Genomic DNA, 27198 nt, shown 5'->3' with positions numbered 1-27198 from the left:
AGGCCCCTATAACCTGTAGAATATGTCCACGTTTAGGTGGTGACTGTTACTGACAGTGGGAAGGGGAGAGTGCCCTCTAATTTCTTCCCCTGCAAAGGCAGCGAGACCTGTAGGTCTCATTAGGAGAGAGGGATGTTGACCTTGCTGTTTGGGGAGACTGTGAAAGGCTCTGCTGTGCTCCCCAGGGCAGCCAGGTCCATGTAGAGGCCTCAGGCAGGGATTGGCAGGAACTCCAACCCCACAGGGTAAGAGCTGGCACTCTTCTGCCAGGGCTCTCCTGGGGGCCCAGACTTCAGGGTCTTACCTGCTGGCCTCCCTCTTCCAGCATGTTGGTGCGGTTTGTGCAGCAGCTTCAGTCTGGCCACGGTTAGTGCTCCCTGGGATGGAGAGAGGAGAAGGAAGACTGGGAGGGAGACCTGGAGACAGTAAAGTCTCCACATTTGTGATCAAGGGTGACATTTGGGGCCTGGAGGACAAAAATCAAAGATCAGAGGTCAGAGGTCGGAAGTGGAGATGAGAGGAGGGGTCAGAGATCTGGATCTGTGGTCTGGAATTGGAATCTCTTCATCTCTGCCTCCTGGGGCTGCTCTTCCTCCGTGACCCTGGCCCCCGGATGGGAGGCTGATGGGGAAGGCCATGATGATGCGGGGCTGAGGCTTCTCTGGAGGTGGTGCTCAGGCCTAGTACTTCCCTAGTGATGAGGACGAGCTGAGGAAATCCCTGTCTGAGCTGGTGGATGACAAGTTTGGGACAGGCACGAAGAAGGTGACGCGAATCCTGGATGGTGGCAACCCCTTCCTGGATGTCCCACAGGCGCTCAGTGCCACCACCTACAAGCACGGCGTCCTGACCCGGAAGACTCATGCTGACATGGATGGCAAGAGGAGTGGGTGTCAGGCTGGGAGAGGGGCATGGGAGGGAGGCTGGCACAGAGGGGGGTGCCCCAGACCACTCCTTGGGGATGAACATACAGGTGGACATGTAGTGGGAGGTGGGGTTGGAGAGATTGCAGAGGGTGGCTGCAGCCGCACTACTAGTGCCCTCCTCCCCAGCACCCCGTGGGAGGCGTGGCTGGAAGAAATTCTACGCAGTGCTCAAAGGGACCATCCTGTACCTGCAGAAGGTGAGAGACTGCCCCAGAGACCTTACTCAGAAAGGGCCAGCTCAGTCCCATCCCACCCCAGCCTTGTGGCACCCCAAGGGCCCCAGGCAGGACCTGGGGCTCAGGCACATGCTGGGTCCTTCCCCAGACTTGGGCCCACTCAGGGCTTTGGAGGTTTTTGGGAGAACTTGGTGCCCAGTCTCTCAGTGGACACTCAGCGTGAGGCCTGTTTAGGCCTCTGGGACAAACTGGGGTAAGGGGAGGGATGCCTGGATTCTTGTTGGGGTGGGTGAGGCAGCAGGAACAGAAAATTAAGGGAGCTATAGGGTTAGACAGAGAGGAGTGAGGGGAGGGGAGAGTGGAAGGTGTGGGTCAGTGACCCTACCTCACCCATCCCGCCCCACCCAGGATGAGTACAGGCCTGACAAAGCTCTATCGGAGGGTGACCTGAAGAACGCCATTCGCGTGCATCACGCTCTGGCCACCAGGGCCTCTGACTACAGCAAGAAGTCCAACGTGCTCAAGCTTAAGACGGCCGACTGGAGGGTATTCCTTTTCCAGGCACCGTGAGTAGGAGCTGGAGCCCCTCACTCCCACCTGGGGCCTAGGGCCACAGTGACGCAGCACACAACCCCTCTCCTTCCCGTGAGTCAGCAACAGAGCATGTGTATCCACATGACCCAGATCGACAGCTGGGTCCCCCCAAAGCAGCGGTTCTCAATGTGTGGTTCCCCTCAGCATCACTTGCAGTCTCTCTGGCCTCGCCTTAGACCTACTGAACCTGAAATTCTGGGATGGCTCCAGTAACTGTGTTTAACAAGCCCTGCAGGGGCTGCTGAGTGCGCTGGAGTCTGAAATGTGGGTCAGGTGGCATCTTTATGAATCATCCTTCGCTTTAAATGTGGGAAAGATGCACCCTCCAGGTAACCTGTAAGGCTGTCCTTCTACCACCTCTCGCCTTCCTATGACTTGAGACTGGGGTGCACATGAGCTTGCAAGGAGACAGGCTGGTGGATGAGGCCTCAGGATCACAGTGCCAGTGCTGGGCAGGCAGCGGGGGAGGGCAGGAGGACTGTGAGGGTCACCCAGTTGCCATTGCCTCTGATGATCCCCAGTCCACGGTCATTCCCACCCATTCACTCCAGGGCCACTAGCTGTGAACCTGGGAAGTTTGATTTTCACATGAGAATCCGGGTGTGCCTGGGAGTTGGGATAGAAAGGGAGCTCACTGCATAGCTCTGGCCAGGCCCATCCAGCCCCCATGTGTCCTCCCTCTCCCCTTTACCCACTCATCTAGAGGTACTGGTGCCTTCTTAGTGCCAGGCCTAGTGCTGGGTATGTGACGCTGAGTAGGGGACAGGGAGTCCTGTGTGAGAGGCCAGCACCCTCTCCCCGTCCTGTCCCCAGGAGCAAGGAAGAAATGCTGTCCTGGATCCTCAGGATCAACCTGGTGGCAGCCATCTTCTCTGCCCCGGCCTTCCCAGCCGCTGTCAGCTCCATGAAGAAGTTCTGTCGGCCCCTGCTGCCCTCCTGCACCACCCGCCTCTGCCAGGTATATGCTCCTGGGTCAAGATTCTGCCTCCCTAGGCTGCCATCCTCAGCCCAGGCCCCCGTCCAGCAGACCCACCCCAGCTCTGTCTCTAGGCTGGGTGATCCTGGGCTGAAGGACACCAGAGAAGGACACTTCTTCTCTCCATCCCACGCACCCCACCCCCACGTCCAGATGGGGAGACCAAGGAACGTCATACAGGGGCCGTGGCTATGGCAGTTGGCATGGAGCTGCCTCTCTGCTAGTGCATCCCTGTGGATGTGACTGAGAGTTGGTGGCCTTGTGTGCACCTGGGCACAAATGCAAGAGACTGTGTCACAGGGAGCTCACACAGGTGACACCTGGCTGACTCTTCATCTAATGCTCTTTTGCTGCCCTCACCTATCCTTAAATGTTTTGTTTGTAATCTTAGAAAACCCAGCTCACCCATGCTGCAGGCTCTCAGGGCTTCTTTGGAGAGGACAGGAGAAATGGTGGCCCAGAGCTTGAGAGGTAGAGGGCAGCGGAAGCCCCACACTTCCTCTTTGCCGGTGGTCTTTCCCACTAGGCCTTGTCCCGGGTCTCCCCACTGAGCTCCTGGGCTCCTGCTTCTGCCCAGAACCCCTATGCAATGCACATACACCATGTATGTGTACACACCACACACATTCACATGTGTAAACACACAGGTGGTGACTCATACACATGTACGCATGAGTACACAGCACCAGGGGGCCTGGCTGTCCTGTAGTGGGTGGGATGTGTGTGCGTTTGCCCATCAGTGACAGTGTCTCCGCCTGTCACTCCACCAGGTGTGATCCTGGGTCTGCGACCATTGCATTTGTCTGGGCATGAATGTAAGAGAACGCGTGTATCGTAAGGAGCAGGGGATAGCTGGGCCAGGCTGGCCTTGGTCCGGGGTGTTTGTGTGTGCACATGGGAATGCATGTGAGCTGGATTGTGTGTGGGGATCATTGTGTGTCTGTGTCAGGGACTGTCTATGTCCACATATAAGCGTGAGCATCTCTTGTCTCCCGAGCCTGAGGTGGGGTGTCTAGGGGGCATCGAGGAAAGCTGATGCTGATGGGAGCAGCAAGAGGAGGAAGGGAGGTGGGAGGAGGAGCATACCCTCGGGTCCAGAGCCTGGCTCTATCACCACATTTTGGTGACCCTGGCTAGGCCTTCATTTCCCTCTGGTGGAGCAGCTCCTGGTAGAACAGGATCTGAGCCACTCCGTGACATTCTGAGAGTAAGGTGTCACAGTCCACGATTTGCCTTCCCAGGAGGAGCAACTGCGGTCTCATGAGAATAAGTTGAGGCAGCTGACTGCGGAGCTGGCCGAACACAGGTGTCACCCAGTCGAGAGGGGCATCAAGTCCAAGGAGGCCGAGGAGTACCGGTTGAAGGAGCACTATCTCACCTTCGAGGTGAGCCTTGGGGGGCTGGATTGCAAAGCCCAGCGCCCTGCTCCTCCTTCCTGCCTGGCCTGATGTGAGACTGGGGAGGTGAAGCCTACTGATAAAGGGGCTTGCTCACGTGGCAGCTGGCAGGGAACAGGGTCCCCTGACCCTTAGTCCCCAGTCCTTCCAGGGTGCCAGCCTTCCCTGACAGGGGTGAGGGGCTGAAGCTCAGACGAAGGCCCTCAGATGCTGCCAAACTTTCCTCTTAAATGTTTGCCCTGATTTCTAACCCCTTTAATAATTTGTGAATGTACTTATTTCTCCATGCTCTCACCAGCACTGGGCATTGCAAAACATTTTAAACTTCACTAACCTGATAGGTTTAACAATTAGTATCTCATTACTTTTTTTTTTTTTTGAGATAGAATCTCACTCTGTCGTCTAGGCTGGAGTACAGTGGCACAATCTTGGCTCACTACAATTTCTGCCTCCCGGGTTCAAGCAGTTCTCCTGCCTCAGCCTCCTGAACAGTTGGGATTACAGGCACGTGCCACCATGCCTGGCTAATTTTTGTATTTTTAGTAGATATGGGGTTTCACCACGTTGGCCAGGCTGGTCTCGAACTCCTGACTTCAGGTGGTCCACCCGCCTTGGCCTCCCAAAGTGCTGGGATTACAGGTGTGAGCCACCACACCCAGCCTCATTACTATTTTAATTTGGATTTAAAAACATTTTAATTGCAGTAAGACATGTAATATAAAATTTACCATCTTCACCATTTTTAAGTGTATAGTTAGCAGTGTTAAGTCTATTCACATTGTTGTGTAACCAGTCTCCAGAATTTTTTCCTCTTCTCAAACTGAAACTCTGTACACATTAAATAATAACTTTCCACTCCCCCCTCCTTCAGTCCCTGGCAGTCACCATTCTACTCTCTGCCTCTATGATTTTGACTACTCTAAGTGGAATCATACACAATTTGTCTTTTTGTGATTTTTTTTTTTTTTTTTTTTTTTTTTTTTTTTTTTTTAGGCGGAGTCTCGCTCTGTCACCCGGACTGGAGTGCAGTGGCCGGATCTCAGCTCACTGCAAGCTCCGCCTCCTGGGTTTACGCCATTCTCCTGCCTCAGCCTCCCTGGTAGCTGGGACTACAGGCGCCTGCCACCTCGCCCGGCTAGTTTTTGTATTTTTAGTAGAGACGGGGTTTCACCGTGTTAGCCAGGATGGTCTCGATCTCCTGACCTCGTGATCCACCCGTCTCGGCCTCCCAAAGTGCTGGGATTACAGGCTTGAGCCACCGCGCCCGGCCGACTTTTTGTGATTGAATTATTTTACTTAGCATAATGTCCTTAAGGTTCATCCATGTTGTAGTGTGTGTCAGAATTTCCTTTCTTTTTATTATTTTTATTTTTATTTATTTATTTATTTTTGAGACGGAGTCTTGCCCTGTCGCCCAGGCTGGAGTGCAGTGGCTGGATCTCAGCTCACTGCAAGCTCCGCCTCCCAGGTTCACACCATTCTCCTGCCTCAGCCTCCCGAGTAGCTGGGACTACAGGCGCCCGCCACCTCGCCCGGCTAGTTTTTGTATTTTTAGTAGAGACGGGGTTTCACCGTGTTAGCCAGGATGGTCTCGATCTCCTGACCTCGTGATCCGCCCGTCTCGGCCTCCCAAAGTGCTGGGATTACAGGCTTGAGCCACCGCGCCCGGCTGTCCTTTCTTTTTAACCCATGTATGTCGGAGGTTGCAAATTTTTTTTGGTGAAAAAACAGACCTTGGAGATGACCTTGAGCAGTATGATATAAATAACTCCCATGAGTTATTTCCAGTAACTCCAGTGTTCCAATAATGGAACACTAGGCATAAATGGGATAAGGCTGAATAATATTCCATTGTATGTATACACCATATTTTGTTTACCCTTTTATCCATCAATGAACACTTGGCTTACTTCCATCTTTTGGCTATTGTGAAAAATGCTGCTATGAAAATGGGTATATAAATATCCCTTCAAGACCCTGCTTTCAACTCATTTCGGTTTATAGTTAGAAATGGTCTTGCTGGATCATGTGGTAATTTTATTTTTAACTTTTTGATAAACCACCAGCTTTCCATAATAGCTGCTCCATTTGCATTGTCACCAGCAGAGCACAAGGGTTCTGTCTATTTCTCCGTATCCTCACCAACACGTGTTTTCTGCTCTTTTGATAGTAGTAAGAGTGTGAATTGATATCTCACTGTGGTTTTGACTTGCATTTCTCTAATGATTAATGATGTTGAGCACCTTTTCGTGTGCTTGTTGGCCATTTGTATGCTTTCTTTGGAGAAATGTAGATTCAAGCCCATTTAAAAAATTTGGGTTGTTTGTCTTCTCTTGTTGCATTCTGAGAGTTTTTTATATATTCTGGATACAAGACTCTTATCAGATATATGACTTGCAAATATTTTTCTCCCATTCTGTAGGTTGCCTTTTCATTCTGTTGACTGTATCCTCTCATGTACAGAAGTTTTAAATTTTGGTGTAGTCCCATTTGTGTATTTTTACTTTTGTTGATTGGGTTTTTTGTGTCATATCCAAGAAATCATTGCCAATTATTTGGATTTTTCAAATTATGAATGAAGTTTATGTGCATGTCCCGTGTTTATTTTTTAATTGGACTGTTCATCTTCTTTTTAACGATTTGTGAAAGCTCTCTGCATATTGAGGAAATCAGTCTTTTGTCATACAAGGTGCACATACTTTTCTCCTCTTTTGTTGTCTTTTGACCTTGTGTTTGGCCTTTCCCCAGAAAAGCCGTTATGAGACCTATATCCACCTCCTGGCTGTGAAAATCAAAGTGGGCTCAGATGATCTGGAGCGGATTGAGGCCCGGCTGGCCACTCTGGAAGGGGATGACCCTTCTCTCCGGAAGACACACTCAAGTCCTGCCCTCAGCCAGGGCCATGTGACTGGCAGCAAAACCACAAAGGATGCCACTGGGCCTGATACTTAGCTGACATGGATGTGCAGACCCCAGGATGGGCAGATGTCCCCAGTGGGGTTGGTGAGCACAATTCCAGCCAGGGGCCACTCGGACCAACCTCCAGTCAGTTGATGGGCAGCCAGAGGGGTGCAGAAAACCTGTGGGCCCAGGAGATGGAGATGCCGTTTGTGGCGTTGATCTCCTTGCGTCCTTGGGCATCTCTGGGCATCAGACCCTCTCCCCGGCCTTTGTTTTCCTCTCCACCATGGAGCCTCATTTTGTAGGCCAGTTGTGTGCATGCTCTAGACACCACCTCGCTGGAGAAGCTGGAAGGGCTGTTGTCTTCCCAGGTCTTTCTCTTCTCATCAAGCTCCTCTCCTCATCTTCTTGTGTGTGAGGGCAGGTCTTGACTCTAGGCCTCAGCTGGAACCCCACCCTTTCTCCTCTTCCTTCCTCTGAGTTGACCAGCAGCAGGTCTGCAGACCACCAGCGCCATCCTCTCCTCCCTCCTCCCAGCAGCCTCCAGAACCATGCCCAGGTCTCCTGCCTCACATCACAATAATCTGGGACCCAGGCTTGTGCCCTTTCAGTGTCAAGTTGACTCCACTCACATGTGCGTCCACCTCTTTTCATCCATTGAGATCACACTGTCTCCTTTTTATACAGACACAAATGTACATCTATAAGAATAATATATACATAAGGAAACCCTGAAAGATGGTTTCGGAACTGAAATCAGTTAGAGGATGAAATCAGATAAAGGAAAAGCCTATTTTGGAGCTTCCCCTGTTAGGAAGGATGGCTGCACCTGGCCCCCTGGCATTCCTGACGCCCTGGGAGGGAAGGGGGAGGCAGTGCTGGTCTCCCTTGCCCTGTTTTTCCCTCTTCCAGCTGACCTGTGACTTACACTGCTCTTACAGTTGATACTTTTGGAAAAAATAGAACATGTATGCACCGCCCCATTTGTCCCATGGATATCCTGGGGTGTGAGTGGGATGGGACCACAGCCCTGTTTATATTTGGGTCTTTATGTTGGTGCTGCCAGGTCTCTGAGCTCCAGAGGTGGCCTCTTGGACAGATCTACTGCTATAGGAATAAAAGACACTCTGCCTCACAAATGGCCGCTTGTCAACAAGCCCAAAGATGCTTGTCGGAGGACAGTTATGGAAGCCATTAATTCTTGGTCGTGGGAAAAGGTGGAATGACAAGTTACTGATTGTTTTTCTGTTGCTATTTCTTTCATTTGTCTAGTGAATCAGAAAGGCTTAGCCAAGGCCGCATCTGGGAAGAGTGGAGAAATTTGCCACTTGACGATCATGGATTAGCTAGCACCTTTAAGCCCTGCATTTTTCCAACTGACAAGTGGGTGGGGGTGATGGCACATTCAGTGTGGCTATGAAGAGCGAATCCTCTCTATTGTTTAAATAGATTACTGTAGTTTGGCCAGCAATTTGGCGTCAGTGGTAACATACTTAGTTAATAAAATAAGCCAGGCTTGCAACTAAGTATCTAACTTTATAGGCCCACTCACATTTGAGGCAAGGGGCTTTTGATTATGTGGAGAGATGTAGTGATTTAAATTCAGATTATTTAAGTTGGATCAGCTGAAGTGTGTTTTAGAACCAAACCATCTGGCCCCTTTGTTTTGCTCAGAGGAAGTAAATGTTCACTTAAATGAAATTGAAAACGCAATGTGGCACTACAAAAGAGCTCTCTGTACTTTCTCCATGCTGCCTCAGAAGTCCTGTGATTTTCGGGGTCAGTGTCCCACCCTTCACTTCCCGAGGGTGGGTGAGTGGAGAGCAGAGCCAGGAGCTCTGGCAGCTGTGGACAGATGTGCTTCCTGAGCACGGGTTGTGCCTCCCATCAGTAAAAAAATGTTTAGTTCACTTCCTTAATTGTATAATTATTTATTTGTAAATTATATACATGTACTACTGTACTAAAATATCATGTACATTATAAAACATACACAAAAATAGAAATTTAAAAAAGATGAGATGAAAATAAATCTAAGTCAAAGTTCTAATATTTATTCCTGCATTCGAATGGATCCTCGCCCCGCACAACTGCTGTCTCCAACATGCCCATTTTCTAGGACTGTCCGAATCCAGGACTGGTGACATACAATAAGTGGTTTGCGCCACCTGGTGGTCCTGGGAAGTGGCCTCGGGCTCAGGGACTTCTGAGGGCTGCCCCTTGAGGACGGTGTCTCTTGCGCCTTCATCCTCTCATTCAACGAGGGCCAACTGTGTGCTGCACACTGGGCGGGGTGATGGGAATATGGTGGTGGGAGGAAGTTTGACTGCTGGTCCTCGTGGGGCTCACAGTTTCGTGGGGAGAACAGGCAGTTACCATTACCATTTGGGTCTCTGGGAGGGGCTGGAAAGAGAAGCCAAAAAATGACCTGGAAGAGAAAAGAAAGAACTGGGAAAGTGGGGACGAAGCCTCTGACTTGGGAAGCTGCCTGAATGTCATCCTATATGTTCCAGTGACGGGGCGGTGGTAGGGAAGTAGCTTGACAGGACTGCGACTCTTCCTGAAAGGTCACTGGGAAGGCTCCCCAAGGCAGAGGTTTGAGAGGCAGAGTGGAGAAGGGGCCTCTCTGGCCACATGTGTTCCTGGGTCCTAATCATACCTGTGAAATAAATGGGTGAATGACAGGTGAGGAAAGAACTCTGTTAGGTTCTGGCCTTGGACTCTCGGCACATATGGCAGGTACTACAGGATTCAGAGCATATAATGAAGGTACCTGATGCTCATGCAAAGGTCAGTGAGTTCACCAAGAGGTCATTCAGAATCAGCTGAGGGCCACATAGAGATTGATGTTCTCATTACGTAGCTTCTGACTCTAAAATTTAGAAGGCAACAGCAACCTAGAGCCCTCGGAAAGGTCACATGAGGACAATAAGCTGGATCAGACAAAGGTCAGTGGGTTCCCCAAGAGTTCATATGGAGTTAATTTGGGATCCTACAGAAGCCACAGGTCACATAGAAGAATAACTGGCTCTCAGAGAATTTTAAAGCCAACCACAAACCCAGAGACAGCAGCAGGGCCTGGATGAGATCAACAGAAGGGGGCCGGGAAGGACCAGTGAGTTGCAGGTTTATGCAGGATTGAGTTCATTATTTCCCTTTTTAAAATTTTTTGTAGCAGGTATTTTTTTCCCAGCGCCCCCATAATGAATACAATAACTTTAGTTTGTTCTTTATTTTTCTCCATCGCCTCCCTCTCAGCTAGTTTCTGTCACTCTGGCTGTGTGATGCAAGGATGCAAGGCACAGGAGATTGTCATCACCACCATCAAATCAGCCATGTAATAGGCATCTATCATGTGCCAGCATCAGCACTGTACTTTATAATCTCCACAGCAACCTTTTGGAATAGGTATTTGCATCACCCATTTCCCAGCAAGGAAACTGGCCTAGAGACCTCACACGCACGCTAGGAGGCTCAGAGCTGGAATTTGAACTTATGCCCTGTTGATGCCAAAGCCCTCTCAACCCGCAGCCTGGTTTACTAAATCAGTTGATGAGGGGAAAGGCTTTTGAACCCTGGGCCTCCATCTGCCTTCTCCATACTGAAATCATGTACTTTCCCTCAGGGCTGCGGGCCTGGCTCCGAGGAGGTATAAAGTTGGGGCAAGAGCAACACCCTGTGGGCCTATGAGCTGCAGCAGCTGTGGTCCTCCTGGCAGCTGAGGGTACCTGTCATGCCACTTTGCATGTCCAGACTTTGCCTGTGACGTGCCTCAGGGTCCAGGGGTCACCCTGCCTCGGCTGTGCTAGTACCAACCCCACAACCCATCCCTCCTCACCCACCTAGGCCGGCAACTGTTGTCTCAGTCCGGCCCATAGATCCGGGGCAAGAACTGGGCCAGAGTTCCACGCTGAGTTTGAAGCAGAGCAATTAGTGTCAGTCCCTTGGCCAGGTTCCCCAGCAGCTGGGGTGACACCTTGTAAATATTCTTGGGAGTGGGAGGAAGGTTGGAGTCTGTCCTGGGAGCTGGGGCAGGAGAGACTGGAAAGAGGGTCACTTCCTTCCAGGGACTGCCCTGGCCCCCTCCAACCTCCAGGCCAGCATCATCCACATCCACCATGGGACTTCGTGCTCTGACTTCCCTCCTCATCTGGGACTAGGCACACACAGTCAAACAGGAGTTATTTCTGATTTTATTTATAATATAAAAATGTTCAAGTGTCAACAGTCAGGTGTTCAGACATTTCAGGACAGGATTCCCATTTGTTTCTGTTTGGGATTTTTTTTTTAAAACAATTATCTTTTTGACAAATTAGCAGTGGACCCAGATTTTGGGGGTGGGAGGGCAGGACTGGAGACGAGTGGAAGTCACAGGTGGGTTGGGGGCTGGGAGGCAGCCTGTGAGAAGGAAATGGTGTTACTTTATTGCTAAAAGGGCAATACACTGTCGAGTGGCTCTTCTCGGTCCCAGCGTGACCATGCATCCAATCTAAAGAATCTGAAATGCAAAGGACATGCAGGTGTAAAATAGAAAAGACGACCTGTAAACGAAGGTGCTGCAGAGGACGTAGGGGCGTCCTGGAGGCTGTGGGGGACAGGAGCCGCCAACATTGGGCCCCTGGCAGAGCTGCCACCTCCCTGGGCCCAGGCTCTTGGGGAGACCTTTCTCTGCCCTCCTCCTCTAACAGCTGTGAGTAGCCAGGGCTTCCCCATTCGGGTAGCTGTGTCTTTATCTACCCCTGGAAGTTACCCCAGCTCCAGCTCCAAGCCTAGGGTCCTGGCCCTCTCCTCCCAGGGGTCGGGAACTCCAGCTCTTGTCTGGGAGCAAAGCTACTTCTGTCCTCAGTTCTTCCTCAGGGCCAACCCCTCACGGCCCCCCACCCTCGCCCCCACCAGAACCCCGCAGCCTCTTCTCTCCCTGCTGTCACTCCCAGCACCCCACAACCAAGACCTCTCCCCCGGAGCCCCAGATGAGCGTACAGCAAAAGGCACCACAAAATAGGTTTCTATTAAAGAGTCAAAAAATTGGCCCATCTCTCTTTTTTTTGTTGTTGTTTTTTTTTCCGAAGCTGTAAATCAGGATGTTACATATAAATAGTTTCCCTATAAAAACGTCTTTGCCGTTAGCTAGTATTATAAGACAATTTTTGCTAAAATGAAAATAAAACATTTTGTTATACTTTTTTCCTTTTATAGAAAATAAAAATATTTTTATTTATTTTTTCCTCCTTTCTCTCCAGTAGGCGGTCTCTGGTCTCCTTAAAGACAGTGGGACGGGCGAGGCGGAGGGGCGCGCAGCGGGGCCCTAGAGTGGCGCCGAGTCCTGCTTGGCCCGCGGGGGCGGCCCGCGGCTGTGTCTGCTGCTGGCCCGCGTGCTGTGGCTGTCCAGGGAGTAGTAAGTCCTACTGTCGGCCGCCGGGCACAGTGGCGGCGAGTCCGAGCGCAGCGCGTCGTGCGCCGCGCGCAGGCCCAGGAAAGGCGTGCTCTCGGCCGCCAGCGCCCCGTCCGCGTCGTCCGCGTCGTCGTCCGACGCCGAGGCCGAGCCTCCCCCCGAGCCGCTGCTCAGCGACAGCGAGTCCCGCGCCGCCCTTGCGCGCTGCGCTGCCAGCCCGTTGAGGCGCGAGCGGCGCCAGCGCCGGGGCCCCGCCGACGTCCTGCGGGACGCGCCGCGCGCGCGCGGCCGCGGCGGCGGGGGCGCGCACTCCTGCGTGGTCTCGTACTCGTCGTCCTCGGGGATGCGGAAGGGGCTGGCGGGCAGGCTGCCCAGGCTGCCGCCGAGCGCGCAGGTCCCGCGCCGCGGTCCGGGCCCCGCCGCGGGGTAGTAGTAGCTGTCGTAGCTGCGCTGCATGTCTGCGCCGGGCCCGGGTCCCGGGCCGGGGGGCGCCGGGTGCCGCAGTAACGGCTGCTGCTCCGCCAGGCGGTAACTGATGGGCGCGGCCGGCGGCAGCGACACGGCGTGCGCCGAGTTGGGGGACGTGATCTCGAAAGTCGGCACCTGCGTAGCCAGCGAGTAGTGGAAGTCCACGGGCGAGAGGCGTGCGGGCGTGGTCAGAGCCGACACGTACCTGCGGGGAGAGGCAGAGGCATGGGCCAGGGCCAGGCCGGCCGGGGGAGGGGTTGGGGGAGTTGGGGGTAGGGTAGGGTGGGAGGGGCGGACACAGACTTGCCTTAACCTTGCCCGAGAATGACGGCGGCAACCGTCAGTGGCCTTATGCAATTTCCTAAACCTCTCCGAGCCTCGGTTTCCTTATCTGTTACGCGGGCCTAACCATGGTGTTCATTCCATAGCTCTGTTGGGATGATGTATGAGGGGGATGTGTTAGCCCTTGTGCCTGACCCGGGTGAGCTTCCATGAATGGTCACTTGCTGTAGGAATGCTCACCGACAAGGGGGTAAGGCTCCCGCTGGGATATAGTACATGTTCCATCTGCTTCAGTACGGCAGCTCTGTAAGACCCTTCCGCCAGTCCCATTCTACACACAGGAAACTAACACTCAGAACATTTAAGTGACTTATTCAGAATTTACACAGCCAGGAAGTGGCAGAGCTGGGATATGACTTGAGGCTAGGCAGGAACCAGGACTCATACTGCCCAATTCCAGAAGCCACTAATCCCCATTCAGATACCCCTGTGACCTGGACTCACTGCCCCACAGGGGCAATTCCTTCCATGCCCTGATGGCTCCAGTGAGGGAAATACTCCTTCTTGTAGCGAGGTCAAAACCTGCTTCGGGGAGTACCAAAATCCCACTGAGGTGTCTCTGCTTGTGGCTACAGACCCATCCCCACACCACCAGCTCCTTCAGAAGTCTGGCCTTGCTAGTATCTCCCAGGCTGGATCCCAGGTACCTGTTCCTTTTTGTGCTCACATCCCCCTTGTAAGCCCATCAGCCTTCTGTCCCACCATTGTCACCTCAGGACAGGGGCCACCCACCTCCATGCTTCCCTTCCAAACGGCACAGCTGGGCACCTCACTGCTCTCTGGAACCAGCCTGGAGTCCCCATTACGATTTTTTCTGCATCGCCTGACCCCTCCCTCTTCCCTCTCCCACTGGCACATCTAATTAACCCGCAAGCCCTACCCATTCCCTTCTCTGGAAGCACACTCCCCACCCTATCCTGGGCCCAGCTGTTCACATGTGGTCACCTGCGTCCATCCCAGGGTCTCTCCTTCACTCTATGCAGTTCCCAGAGCAATCTTGTAAAATCACAGCTCTGCTGAAGCAGGTCTTCCTGTTTACCCACCCAGGGTCAGTCTGTCTGGCCTCAGCTTGCCTGTTCAGGCCCAGCTCCTCTGCTCCCTACAGCCCACCCTGTTCCAGGCACCTCACTCATCAGCCCTGTTCTTAAGTGCCTCTGTTGGAACAGCTCAAGTTGTTCCCGGTGCCTGGAATGCTTTCTTCCTGCTCTCCTGCCTCTCCCCTTCCTACCACCCATTAAGGAGTCTCATTGCTGTGGTGATGATTGATAAATAGCTACACCTAGTGAGCATGAGCTCCATGCCAGGGATGAGGCAAAGAGCTCTGTGCACATGATCTCAGGTGGCCTTCACTTGAACCATGCATAGTGGCTATTGTTCTCCCTGTTCTACAGCCGAGGGAACAAGGTACAGAGGTGATCAGGCTGCCCCAAATCACACAGGTGGAGCTGGGCTTGGAAAACCTGGCTGCTTCCCAGAGCCTACAGTCAGACTGGGCCTCTCTGCCCTGCTGTGGTGTCATGTTTAGCACTTTCCATAGGCTGCTGTAAGCTTCCTTGGTTTGTTTCGGTGGCTAGGAGCTCCTCAGGAGCAGGAACCTGGCAGGCCATTTCTGGATTTCCAGGCAGGCCTGCCCAGCACAGGGCCTGGCATGGAGTAGGCTGAGTTGAGAGCAGGGGAATATCTGCTCCTCTCCCCACTCCCTGGTCTGGAGTTTTTAGTACCACTCATCTTTCCCTGCTCGCCTCCTACAGACCCCACTTACTGAGGACCACTCAGGGCTGAGCAAGGTGGCAGGGGTGCTGGCCCTTGTGACTCCTGGCTTGGAGTCAGGGAAGAAGGGGCGTTTCCTGGTTCTTACTGCATCCACTGCTTAGGAACCCAACAAGGCCTTGAACTGTGGGACCTTGTTGCTGATACTGCCAAGGCCTGCCATCATTCTTGGCTCATGTCCATCTTGTGCTGGTCAGTGTCCTCAAAGACAACCTCCCCTGCCACTCTGCATTCTACTGCATCTTCATGTGTTTCTGTTCCTGCTGGGACCTGGAGCTTCTAGCATGGATCCTGGTTCGTCCAGAAGAGCCCCTGTTTGTTCTTCTTCTTTTTTTTTTTTTTTTTTGAAATGGAGTCTCGCTCTGTGGCTGAGGCTGGAGTGCAGTGGCGCCATCTCAGCTCACTGCAACCTCTGCCTCCCAGGTGCAAGAGATTCTCTTGCCTCAGCCTCCCAAGTAGCTGTGATGACAGGCATGGGCCACCATGCCCGGCTAATTTTTGTATTTTTAGTAAAGATGGGGGTTTCGCCATGTTGGCCAGACTAGTCTCAAACTCCTGACCTCAGGTGATCCATCCGCCTTGGCCTCCCAAAGTGCTGGGATGACAGGTGTGAGCCACCGCACCCAGCTCCCTGTTTGCTCTTGATGTTCCAGTGTAACTATTAATAATGTCCTTTTTCTAGTGTGAAAAGTGTCCTGGGAGGACAATTAAATTAGATGGTCACTGTCCACCAGGGTCCACTGGCCGAACTCTAGTCCCAGTCTGTCATTAACATGCTGATGGCTCTGAGTAGGCCATTTCACCTTTTCCAGGACCATGTTTTCCCATCTGAAAAATGGAGATTAGACTCTTTGGAATGTTTCTGAGGGGCCCTTAGGGTCAGCCTTGGGCCAGTGGTGCCAGCCCTCTGGCTAAGTGGGCTGGGCATAGGCCAGGGGGTAGGAACTGACCTCTCGCTGTGTGGGGAGTCGCGAAGGGAGTCCACGGAGTCATGGTAAGGTGGCACGGTGGCCCTGCGCCGCTCCTCCAGGTTGTAGGCTGCTGCCCGCCTTGCCCGGGCCTCCACACATGCTGGGCTGTTGCATTTGCTGGTACCCACTGATGATAGCATGATCCCCGACTGAGAGTCGGAAGTCAGGCTCTCAGAACGTTCCAGGCTCCACGTGTGGCTCTCGTGTCTGGGAAAGCCAGATGGGGTGAGACGAGGGGTCAGGAAGGGGCAGGGCTGCCCAGCAGGTATGGTTCCATGGACCTCCTTGGCTCCTCTTCCACCTCGAGCTCCCTTAGCTCAATGCCCTTCTCCACTCTGGGGTGATGTGGATTGTTGCAAATGCCCAACCCCAGTATTGGAAGAAGGAGGGCTGGGGTCCCATGCATGGGTGAGCTGTAATGTGCAGAGACCCATTTCTTTCCTCCCTGCAACCAGCCTCCCCCAAGCCTTACCTTAGACCTCCTGTCTGGGACCCTACCGCCACCGTGGTCCTTAGCTACCTAGCTCAGAAGCCCAGCCCCAGGGGCCAGTATGTGAGGGCCCTGACTATTTCCTGGTGCTCCCAGGGAAGAAGGGAGCCAGCCATGTTATTTTTGAGCTGTCTGAGCCTTTGTGCTGTGTGGACTGGCCTCTGCAATTCTGGAGAGGAGGCTAAGGTGTGCTGTGATTCCTGTGACAAACTCAGGGGAGGGTATTGAATAGTTCTGGATGTCGGAGTAAGTGGGCACTTTGCGCCCGATGAAGTTTTTGAGTCTACAGGTTTCCATGGGCCTTGGTGGTGCCTACCTGTGGCTGGAGGTGGGCGTGGCTGTGGAGCAGTGGTGAGAAGGAGAACAGGAGTGGCTCCCAGAGAAGGTGGTCTCAGTTTCTCTCCTGATGACATGGTCTGTGGCTGGCACGTTCTTGGAAATATACTGGAACAGACAGTTGGGTGAGAGTTAGTGACTGGGGACCAAATCAACTCTTTCTTGTTGGGGACAGGGAAGTGATGAGCACTGACTGAGCTCCTGGTTGGGGAGACCCACTGGGTGACAGTGACTTGATGTTGGGGCAGCGATGGCTACAGCAAATCAACCCCCACCCCTTCCTTATGGAAGTGAGCAAAGCAAGGCCAGCCATCCTGATGAGGCAGTGCCTAGCAGGCAAGGCTGGCCATGGGACAGGCTGGCTGCTGCCCTGGCCCATCCTTGCAGGGGGCATGAGAAGGCTGGCTGTCCACTGAGGGCTCAGAAGGGGGCTCAGAAGCCACTCACATCTGCCATCTGGATTTCCTCTGGGTCCAGCCGGGGGTGGCTGGGCCCATTGGCCAAGCTCCGGTTCTGGTGGGCCGGGCACATGTTCTGCCGGAGGTGGTTGTGCATCTGCTTCCGCTGTTTTCTGCACAAGGGAAGGGAAGGTGAGACTGGCATTTCCCCCACTCGCCAATGATGAACTTCCCTAGCTATCTCTCTAGGGAAACAGCTTTTCCCCCTGCCCAGGGCGGCCATGGCTACTGCTCTCCCCTGTACTCAAGCTGCCCTGCAGCATCACCACCACCTGAATCCAACAGGACCTGAGCGTCGTGGCAGTGAGCTTTGGCTCTGCCCAGAGAGTAGAACTTTGCTCCTTTCTAGCTATGCAACCCCGGGCAAGTTACTTAAGCTCTCCACGTTTCACTTTCCTCATCTGTAAGACAGGATGATCATTTATCCGTTCCAAAGACTATTGATGATTAAAAGTATATGAAATATTCAAGCACAGTGCTGACTCCCTCTCTCCCTCATTCATTCATTTGGTATTTATTGAGTTGTCACTATGTGCCAGACACTGTTTTGAAGCAGAGAAGATAGATAGGTAGATAGGGAATCCATCCTCCTGAAACTTGCAGGCCAGTAGAGGGAGCAGATGGTTAACACATAAACAAAGAAATGAACTAGATATTTTCAATAAAGTGCCATGAAGAAAATAAAACGGGTGCTGTGGCTAGGGAGTCAGGGCCTGTGGGACTACTTCAGATTGGCACATATTAAATGCTCGATTTATTTGATATTAAATCTAATCATGTCCCTCCCCTGTTTAAGACCCTTCATTGTGAACTCATGGAGATAGAGAGTAGGAGGATGGTTACCAGAGGTTGGGAAGGGAAGTGGGTGGTTGGGAGGGAGGTGGGGATGGTTCATGGGTACAAAAACTAGTTAGAAAGAAGGAAAAAGACCTAGTATTCGATAGCATATGGGGTGACTATAGTCAATAATAATTTAATTGTACATTTAAAAGAGTATAACCAGATTGCTTGTAACATAAAAGTCCACGAGGACCCATCAGTTTGCTCAAGGTCACAAAGGATAAATTCTTGGGGGGATGAATAGAATATATGATATGGTTATTATGCATTGCATGCCTGTTTCAAAATATCTCATGTACCCTATAAACATATACACCTACTAAGTACCTGCAAAAATGAAAATAAAACCCCTTTATTGGGCCTTAGTGTCCTGATTCTCTCCCAGCCCTGTCTCTCGCTGCCCACCCAGCACCCCAGCTAGCTGCCTCTGTGGTGAGCTTGTTTCTGATCCCCCACTATGCCCTGCCCTCTCTGGCCTCCTGGCCTTTGCGCATGCCAGGCCATTCACCTGGAATCTCTCTCCTCTTCACATGCTAACTCTTGTTTACCTCTCAGGCCCTGGCCTAAATGCTGCTTCCTCAGGGAAACCCTTCCTGCTCCCCAGCCAAGGTTAGGTGCCTCTAAAAGGTGTCCCATGACACTGGACCACTTGCTCAGAGCACCGGCCATATGCCTGAGGCAGGGCCTGGTGTCCAGCAAGCACTGAATGAATGTTTGTTGAAGAAGTGAGTAAATGCATTGGGGGCAGGACAGGCGGCTTAATTTTTCTCCAATTCTTGGACTCAGTTTTCCCTCTTGGGCCCAGTCTCCTCTGGGCTCACTGGGCCCCAACTCCCTCCTCACCTTCCTCCAGACTTTCTGGTCCTGGATTCATTCAAGACAAGGCCAGCAGGACTTCAGATGCCACAGATGGGGCAGCATGAGTCCAGACCAGGGGCTCAGTCCCCAGAATGTTAGCTCTGCCCAGTCCAGACCCTTGCTTTCCAGATATGAACAGTTGTTACAAACCTGTCATCTTTCAGCACATCAGAAGGTTATAGGGCCTTGAATGCCGAGCTAGGGAGTTTGGGTTTACCCAACAAAGGTTATAGATGTGCCTTTGTTGGATAAATCCAGGCTCCCTAGCTCGGCATCCAAGGCCCTATGGTGCCATCTGGGTCCCAGCTATCCTTTTAGACTCATGCCCTCTTTTTTCCCGTCTGTGGCCCTTTGCTCCAGCTGGTCTGGGCTGCTCATGCTCCGGGAGTACAGCTGACCCTCATCTGTGCTGTCTTTTAGCTTGGACTGCCCGGCTCCCTCTCTGTTCCCTTATTCTCCTTGCCCCAAGGTTCTGCCCCTACCTCTCCTCTGCCCAGAGGGGGCCCAACCCCACCTTCTCTGTCCTCTTGTGTCGACTGCTCCCAAGGTGGGGTCAGGCAGTGCTTTGAGGCGTCTGTCTTTCTTTGGGAATGCAGCTGTCCTCTCTGCGCTCCTCCACAACACTACCCAGTGCCTGCCCACTTGACAGGGCGCCTGCTCCAGGAGCCTGTGGGGTCAGCTGCACGCTCCTGCTCAGGTCCTCACAGTGTCCTTTGAGGTACATAGCAGGATCATTCCCATGAGGAACCATCCGTTTGCTCAAGTGACATGGGAAACAGCAGAGCTGGATTTGAACCCAGATTTGTCTTCTTCCAAAGCCTGTGCTTGTGGCCATGCTTCGTCAGTGCCCTGGGGCCTGTCTCCCCAACCCTGTGCCTCTACTTCTTTGGCCCCACACCTACCCAGCTACGGAGGCCCCTGAGGGGTATTTGGGGCCTAGGAGGGTGTAGAGGCCTCCAGTGGAGTGGGGGAGGAGAGCCTCCTTCACAAACATTCTTGGAGGCCCATCCCTTGGCTTGGCCTGTCCCCAGCCCGAGTGCCTGACACTCACTTGGTCTTGCAGTAGGCCACCACACAGACGATGCCCACGACCAGCAGAGCCACGCAGATGCCCGTGATAGTCAGCACCCTCTTCTGGTACAGCTCTTCGGCTTCTGCAGAGGTAGGGGGGATGTGAGGGGTGGGGCAGGAGGCAGACCCCGTGGGGATAGTGGTGCAGAGACCCCTTTGCCCCCAAAGCCATAGGCTCTCCCCAGCTCAGGTCCTGCCCAGCTCCTTTCCATTCCTTCTCTCCCCAGCCAGTTCCTTCCCTCCTGCACGCTCTCTTTTGCCTTCCACTCCCCTACAGCTCCCACCCACCCATGGATCTGGTCACACACAACTCCCCCCTGAGTTCCCCTCCCCAAGCTCCATGCCTGCCCAGAGCACATGAGTGGAAAATGCAGGGGAATGGGAAGGGATGGAGTGGAGGCAAAGCTCCCGAGGCTGTAGAGCAGGGGAGGACAGCCCAGTCTGGCAGGCAACCCTACCGTGCTCCACAATGGCCTGGTAGCTGCAAAGAACCTTGGTGGGCCAAGAGGAGTTGTTTTTCATGGTAGTGATCATGGGAATGCCTTTGTTTACCCCTGCAGCCTGGTCAGGGTGTGGCTCTGGCCCACACCAGGCCTGCCGTCTCTGCTTGTGAGAAGCCCGCCAGTGGCACCATGGACCCCTAGCATCTAGGAAAGTACTGGTGTGCAAGGAACAGCCCCCACCCTTGCTGAGGAGCTGAGCTAGGCTGGGCCTCAAAGCCCTCCCAAAGGCCAACTGTCCTCTTTAGCCTCTGCTGCTACTGGGGCAACGCCCATCCTTCTAAAACAGAGAAAGCCAGGAGGAAGAAAAAGTAAAAGGTGACAGCTCTAGCTACAGTCAAGGCTACAGCCCAGAGACCCCACCCCTGCACACCACACCTGCTGGCTGGTCCCTCCACACTGTGCCCTCCTCCCAGCTCAGGGGGAAGTGGAGGCTGGACCTCAATGCCTTGGCGGAGCCCTGAGAAATGTCGCTAACCTCTTGGGCTTGCAGCATATACTGCGGCAAAGGTGTACACATCAGGAAACACCCAGGGCTACAAACCCTCCAGACACACAGATATTTCTAACTATGCCTATCTGATTCACAGACAGACCCCTTCACTCACACACACACACCTGCACAAACATATGCACACACACAGAGTTAACACACACTCCAGCCACAGGTGCATACACACGGCCATGCCCACTGACACACAGTCAGATCGAGTTGTAAACAACCAGACCTCCACCCTAGGTCCCCATCTCTTGGCTCTGTGCCCACAGCCCTGGCTCTAGCTCTCACGCCCCATTCACCTGCCTCACAGTCAGGCATGTGTCTCCATCACTCCTCTGAGACCACTCTGGTCACAGGCACCAACAACCTCCAGGCCACCAAGTCCTGAGGTCACTTGCTTCCTTCCCAGCTGATCCCCTCCTTCTAGGGCCCACTCCCCCTGGGCTTTGGAATGGTTTTCTCCCTCCTACTTCACTGGCTGACCTGTCTCTGTCTTAGCCATGCTTTCTTCTCTTCTACTAGCTGGGAAGGTAGAAGGGCCTGGGCTCAGGTTTCTTTTTTTCCTGCACCTGCCCTCTCTCCCTTAGTGATTTAACTCAGACTCAGACTCTAAATACCATCTATTTGCAGACTCTCAAATTTATATGTCCTGCCCTGACTGCTCCCTGAAGTCTGATTGTGCCAGATGGCCCTCCACTGAGTCTGCACCCATTGGCAGCCTCTGTCCCATCAGACATGGATGACAGGACTGGTTCCCCTCACTCCATGCTGTTATCAGACTTGTTGAGTTTGCCAGTCCAGGGGGTGAACTGTGCTGTCTCAGTGTAGTTTTTATTTCCATTTCACTCATGAGTGAGGTTGAGCATTTTTCCTATTGGAGTCATCTGTGTTCCCTTTCTGCTTGCTATTCACGTCCTTTTCTCTGCGGGTATTTAATCAGTTGCATCCTGCTTGGGCCATGTTGGGCTCCAGACTCATGCATCCAAGGGTCATGACCAAACAGAACCCCTGCTTCCTTACCCTCTTTCCAAACTCTTCTTCAACGCTTCCCAGCTCATGGGTGCAGCACCACTTTTCCTGTTGCTCAGGGCCCATACCTTGGGTTCATTCTTGATTACTCCCTTTCTTCCCACCTACCCTGATGCCAGATCCAGCTGCAAGTCCTCGCAGCTCCTCTTTCCAAGTAGATCCTGGGTCTGATTGAGCCTTACCATTTCCATTGCTTCCAACTTAGTCCAGGATGGTGTCACCTCTCACCTGGAGATGGTCACCTTCTGACAGGTCTTTCTGCTTCCACTCCTCCCCACCCTGCCCCCAGCCCAGGCTATTGTCCATCCAAAGCTACATTTATTTACAGCCATAAAGCAGATCATTTTACTCCCCTGTTTAGAAACTCAAGACGGTTTCCCACTGAGATTCGAATGCAACCCAAAGCCTTACCATGGCCTCTGAGGCCCCCAGCTGCTTGGTCCCAGCCTTCCTTTTGGATCTCATCTGTGGTCCTCTCCCTGTGTTCACTGTGCTTCAGAGCTACTGGAAGTCTCTCCATCCACTGAACAAGGCAAGCCCACTCCAACCACACGATCTCTATACCTGCTGTGCCGCCCTCTGCAGGACTCCCCCCTGGTTGTTTGCAAGGTTGGCCACTTTTCACCAGGTCTTAAAACAGATGTCACCTCCTCAGTTAAGACTTCCCTGACCACTTAGCTACACTAGCACCCCACTCCAGCCAGGCACTATCCCATTACCTCATTTTATTTTCTGTGTATCACTGAACACCACCTGATGTCTTTCCTGTTTGCTTGTCACCTGTGAATGTGAGCCCAGGAGGGCAGGGACTGTGTGTCAGGTAAATTCTGTTCCATAGATGTTTGTTGCATTGGTGAGTGGGTGAATATACAGACCAGCCTTATAGACAGTGACATATGTGCACACTCATACTCATCTCCATGCACTCACAGTTCCACCTGCACAGTGTTCAACCCTTGACACAAAGGCATTCCACAGCCCCTCCACCTGCTGCCGTCCTGCCCTGAAAAACCTCCCAAGGTATATACTCTCAACAACACACACGTACCTGCAGATTCACCCCTGTGCACCCTGCCACCATCACAGACCCCACATAGACTCAATGCCTCTCCCACCACCCCATCACAGCCAGTTGCTATAGACGGATGCACTCTTACACACAAACTTTGCAATCTATCTTCTACTGAGAACAGCTGATAGAGGATAGGTGGTGGTGCTAGGAGGCCTCCCCAAATCAGCCACAAGAGCAGCCTTTCCATAATGGTAGGCTCTGTACTACATCTGAGATCCCACCCCACCGCAGCCCCCACCTTCTGAGCCCCTGCCTCTCTCCTGTTGTCATATGCCTGGACACTTGAGACTATGGATGAGCCTCCCGGCACAAAGCCAGAGAGCCAGAAACACTAACCCTTTAAAGTCCCTTCTAGCCCAAGGAGTCTTCCAGGGGCCAGAGGGTGGTAATAGCAGGTGGCAGGAGGACACATTTAAGATTCTGAGCTGAGAGACAAGGGGCAGGTCCTAGAGGCCAGCCCAACCCAGACCCCGGCTGGTCTTGCCAATGTGGGGTCACATCATGGAGGGAATGACAGCCTCAAGCAGATGGCAAAGCCGGGCAGACAGACACAGGGAAGGGACGGAGGCAAATAGAGTTATCAGCTGCTGGCCTGGTGCAGGCTGAAAAGCAATGGGCATGGAAATGGGGAAAGGAAAGAAGACTAAAGTCAAATGGAAAGGGATGCCTCTCTGCACAACTCTCGAAACCAGGCTTCTGTGGTTCCTGGACACCAGCCCTTCAAGGGGCCATGTTCACACATGGGGCCTGTCTCTTGTCCAGCCAGCCTGTGGGGCTGCACTCAGCTCAGGAGAGGGCCCTCCCCTCTGAGCCTTCCTAGCAATAGATCTCCCCTATGTGAGGGATGCTACCGTACACTGAGGGCCACGGTCCGAACCCCTGAGTGCCCTGTTGTTCATGAGCTTCTTTCGTCTCCTGCTAAATCAACGTAGTTTATGATAGGACATCTTGATGGGGCCAGGAGAGATTTTTGGAGTCATCCCTTTTCCATTTTTTGGAAAGGAAACCAAACATTCAGCACACATGGCATTGGAGGCTGTGAAGAGGGGCCACGCAGATGGTGCTGAGTGACACACAGAGGTTTCATACCCTTTAATTCAAATCCAAGGTGCTCTGGCAGTGCAGAAGAGAGGAGGGTCAGAAAGGGAGGGGTGGAGGGAGAGAGACAGGTGGACAGGGACAGGGGGAGAGAGAGAGACAGAAACGTTGGTCAGGACTCCTCAGACACCGGGCAGCCAGCCTGCGAGGTGAAAGCAGGTTAGTAGTGTCCCCTCCCAGCCTCCTGAGCTCCTTCCCTGACACCCAGTCCCCAAGAGTCCCAAGGAGGGTAGAGAGAGGAGATGTTAGAAACAGCAGGCAGGGCAGGCTCTTTAGAGATGAGCTGTGGGGTTAGTACCTGGTGGGGAGGCAGAGGCACAAGAGTCAGTTGGCAAATGTCCCTGGGAGGAAAGGTAAGTGGGGGTGGGGTCTCAGGAGCTCCCCTGCTCCTCCCAGCGGTCAGTGCCAGGCCTTTAGCACTCTCAACTCTCAAGCCTTCCTGCAGACAGCTTGCCCAGCTGCCTCGTTGGGGGCCCTATTTTTTGTTTTGTTCAGAGTGCAGGCATGAGGTCCCCAGACTTGCCCCATGTCCCTGCTCTGCCCCACAGGCCAAGCTGGCCTGTCTACCTACTGGGAGCCTGGGTGGGGAGCCTCAGAGTCTGTGGGAGGGAGCAGGAAGAGGAAGAGGATGAGGCTCCAGATAGCAGGTCACTTCTCTACTTGACGCCCCAACACCCTAGAAGCCTACAGGGCTGAGTCATGGTGCCTGAGCCTGATTTCACTACGGAGAAGAGCAAACTGCAATTCACAGGGATAGCCAAGTGGGTTCACTTGTAGAGTGTCTGAGCTCCTCAAATGGTGGGCAAATGACAGTCTTGGAAGTGGGGTCGTGTTTTGAATGTGTGATTTCAGAACCCTGGGATGGAGACCCCCACATCATTGAAGGGTTAAATAAAAGGACCCTGACTCAAGGGTCAGCTCTGCACTGACCTACTGCTGTGCCACCCTGAGTGATACCAATCTAGTTAAGTCTCAGTCTCTTATCTGTTACGTGGGCATCAGGCTGGGGCATAGGATCCCGGGAGGTTTGCAAACCTGGCTGAGCTTCTGAATTGTCCAGACTGAGGAAATCTGGCTCTGAGGTGGGAGCCCAGAAATCTCAACAGTGTTTTTAAAAAGCTCACCTACCATTCTAACGTAGCAGCCAGCATCGGTCTACAGGCTGGAGTCTCAGTTTCATCCCTAATTCACTATGTGGATGTGGGTAAGCCATAATCCCTGTTTCCTTGTCTGTCCAAAGTGCTTGCACACAGCTAGAGGAAGATGTGAACAAGCCTGGAAGGCATGAGCTCAGCATGCGTGCAGGGCCCCGCTCTTCCTAGCCTGGATTTGCTCACTCTCTGGCTTCCCCAGGTGCATAGTCAGCTCCATTAGATCCAGGGAGGGTGTGACACTGTGTCTGATATTGTCATCTGCCTTGGAGGAAGGCGAGCACGTGGCAATCTGCAGGAAGTCCTACGCATTATCCATCCCTGGACCTCTCGTCTACTTCCTGATAGGGATTCCAGAGGGTTCTGCATTTGGAAAAGGGCGGGAAAGCAGGGTGGCTCTGAGCCAGGGACTGTGATGGCTCTGACTAAAGAACCTGGAGGAAGATCCTGGGGCTGCAACCCCCCAGTTCCATGCAGAGACCACACCAATGAAGCATTCATTACTCCTAGCCCTTCCAGACACAAGCCCTTCCTGTACAGCTATTAAATCCTAGGTTGGGGAGTGACCTGGAAGTTTTGGTTTCTTTGCAGTCCCACTCTGACTGCTTGGAGGCAGGAAAAAGTTGCCCTAAGTGTAGTTTGTCCACTCCTTTCCAGGGTGTCCCAGGGCTGGTCAGGCGTGCTGAGTAGATAGCACAAACTTGACAATTCTCAAAGAACCCTGGTGCACCTCTCACTGAGTAGTTAATGCTGTGGCCCAGGGACCCTTCAGGCAGCTGCAAAGCTCACATTATTTGGATATCTAGCCCTGCTGCCCTAAGAGAATAGCCCAGGTTGACCACAACACCTGGGATGCAAAGCGGATTGGGTTCATAGAGCTGGTCTGGGCCCCACTTTCCGACGAGGTTGTTGTATTAGATGAGGCAGCTGAGGCCCAGTGATGCTAGGACACTTTCCCAAGGTCACACAGCAAATTAGGAGGCAGAAGGGAGACTGGAGGCCAGATCCTTTGGTCCCTTGGTGCTAAGCGATGGCTTTCCTGCCCACTGAGTTTCTGGGCAGGCCTGGCCGGGTATTGCTGAGGACAATGACCATCTGGAGAAGTGAGCAGGGCTCCCAAAGCTCTTTAAGTGTTTTCTTCTGTGTCACTCCTCTGGGAACCGAATAGTAGCAGCTGCAGCTTCTAGGGCTCCTAACTGGCCTCCTGTTTGAGTCAAAGGCCAGTACTGTTTAGAGTGGTGGCTGGCATGATTGGTGGGGTCACTGAGGGCTTGGCCAGTCACTGGGTAGGCAGCTTTCTCACTGGGAAGCGTGGGATGGAACATGAGGGGCCTATGGCTGTGTCCGCCCCAGCAAAGAGAAGACCTTCTCACTCATTATGTTCATTGGCTGCCACTCAGTGAGGGTGGAGTGGCACCACTGAGTCACAGGAAGTTCCTATTAACCAGAAATTTGCATATTGACCAGTAACCATGGCAACCTGATGCTGGACTCCTGACAGGGCTGTGCTTACCAGACAATATGCAAATTCTTCATCCTGGACATGTCCCATGACATACAGTCATAGGGTGCCTGGACAAGGAGGCAGATGTGTGTACAGATGTGAGCATGAACTCCTGTGTTCGCACATGTGTGTGCAGGTGTGAGCACATGCTCATGGGTTTGCGCATGTGTGCAGGTGTGTAATAACATGATTGTGTGTGCATGTATGAGCCCGTGCTCACACGTTTGTGCTTGTGTGTACAAGTGTGTGTGCTCTTTTACATGGGGACATAAAGAGGGACAAGCTTTGACCTATGGGGAGCGGAGGGGCTGTTTGTGGAAGAAAGAGAAGCTTCAATGTGCTATTGTAGTCACAGGCTCTTTCCTTGATCTCTGCAAAA

The 27198-nt window shown here is 52.9% G+C and overlaps 2 protein-coding genes across 5 annotated transcripts in view; one reads left to right on the top strand and one right to left on the bottom strand.

The window, feature by feature from the left end:
• The window catches only part of PSD2 (pleckstrin and Sec7 domain containing 2), a 49883-nt gene extending 40863 nt beyond the window's left edge, over positions 1–9020 (top strand). For both annotated transcript variants that reach the window (XM_033181030.1, XM_033181031.1), the window contains exons 11-16: positions 696–886; positions 1053–1123; positions 1511–1668; positions 2510–2654; positions 3914–4057; positions 6818–9020. In XM_033181030.1, the coding sequence (XP_033036921.1) occupies positions 696–886; positions 1053–1123; positions 1511–1668; positions 2510–2654; positions 3914–4057; positions 6818–7021 (913 nt within the window). In that variant the 3' untranslated portion in view covers positions 7022–9020. The remainder of the gene's footprint in view (positions 1–695; positions 887–1052; positions 1124–1510; positions 1669–2509; positions 2655–3913; positions 4058–6817) is intronic.
• A 2125-nt stretch (positions 9021–11145) lies between these two features.
• Positions 11146–27198, bottom strand: part of NRG2 (neuregulin 2) — a 271056-nt gene continuing 255003 nt past the window's right edge. For 2 of the 3 annotated variants that reach the window (XM_033181023.1, XM_033181024.1), the window contains 6 exons: positions 24156–24179; positions 19947–20049; positions 17187–17310; positions 16720–16847; positions 15893–16120; positions 11146–13035 (listed from right to left, as the gene is read on the bottom strand). In XM_033181023.1, the coding sequence (XP_033036914.1) occupies positions 12276–13035; positions 15893–16120; positions 16720–16847; positions 17187–17310; positions 19947–20049; positions 24156–24179 (1367 nt within the window). In that variant the 3' untranslated portion in view covers positions 11146–12275. The remainder of the gene's footprint in view (positions 13036–15892; positions 16121–16719; positions 16848–17186; positions 17311–19946; positions 20050–24155; positions 24180–27198) is intronic. The other variant, XM_033181026.1, reaches the window with a different exon arrangement.

This window comes from Trachypithecus francoisi, unplaced genomic scaffold, assembly GCF_009764315.1.
Source record: "Trachypithecus francoisi isolate TF-2019V2 unplaced genomic scaffold, Tfra_2.0 Lachesis_group2, whole genome shotgun sequence".
In the NCBI taxonomy this organism is placed as follows: Eukaryota; Metazoa; Chordata; class Mammalia; order Primates; family Cercopithecidae; genus Trachypithecus; species Trachypithecus francoisi.
Note: the sequence above shows the minus strand (reverse complement) of the source record. Positions and strands in the feature narration are given on the sequence as shown.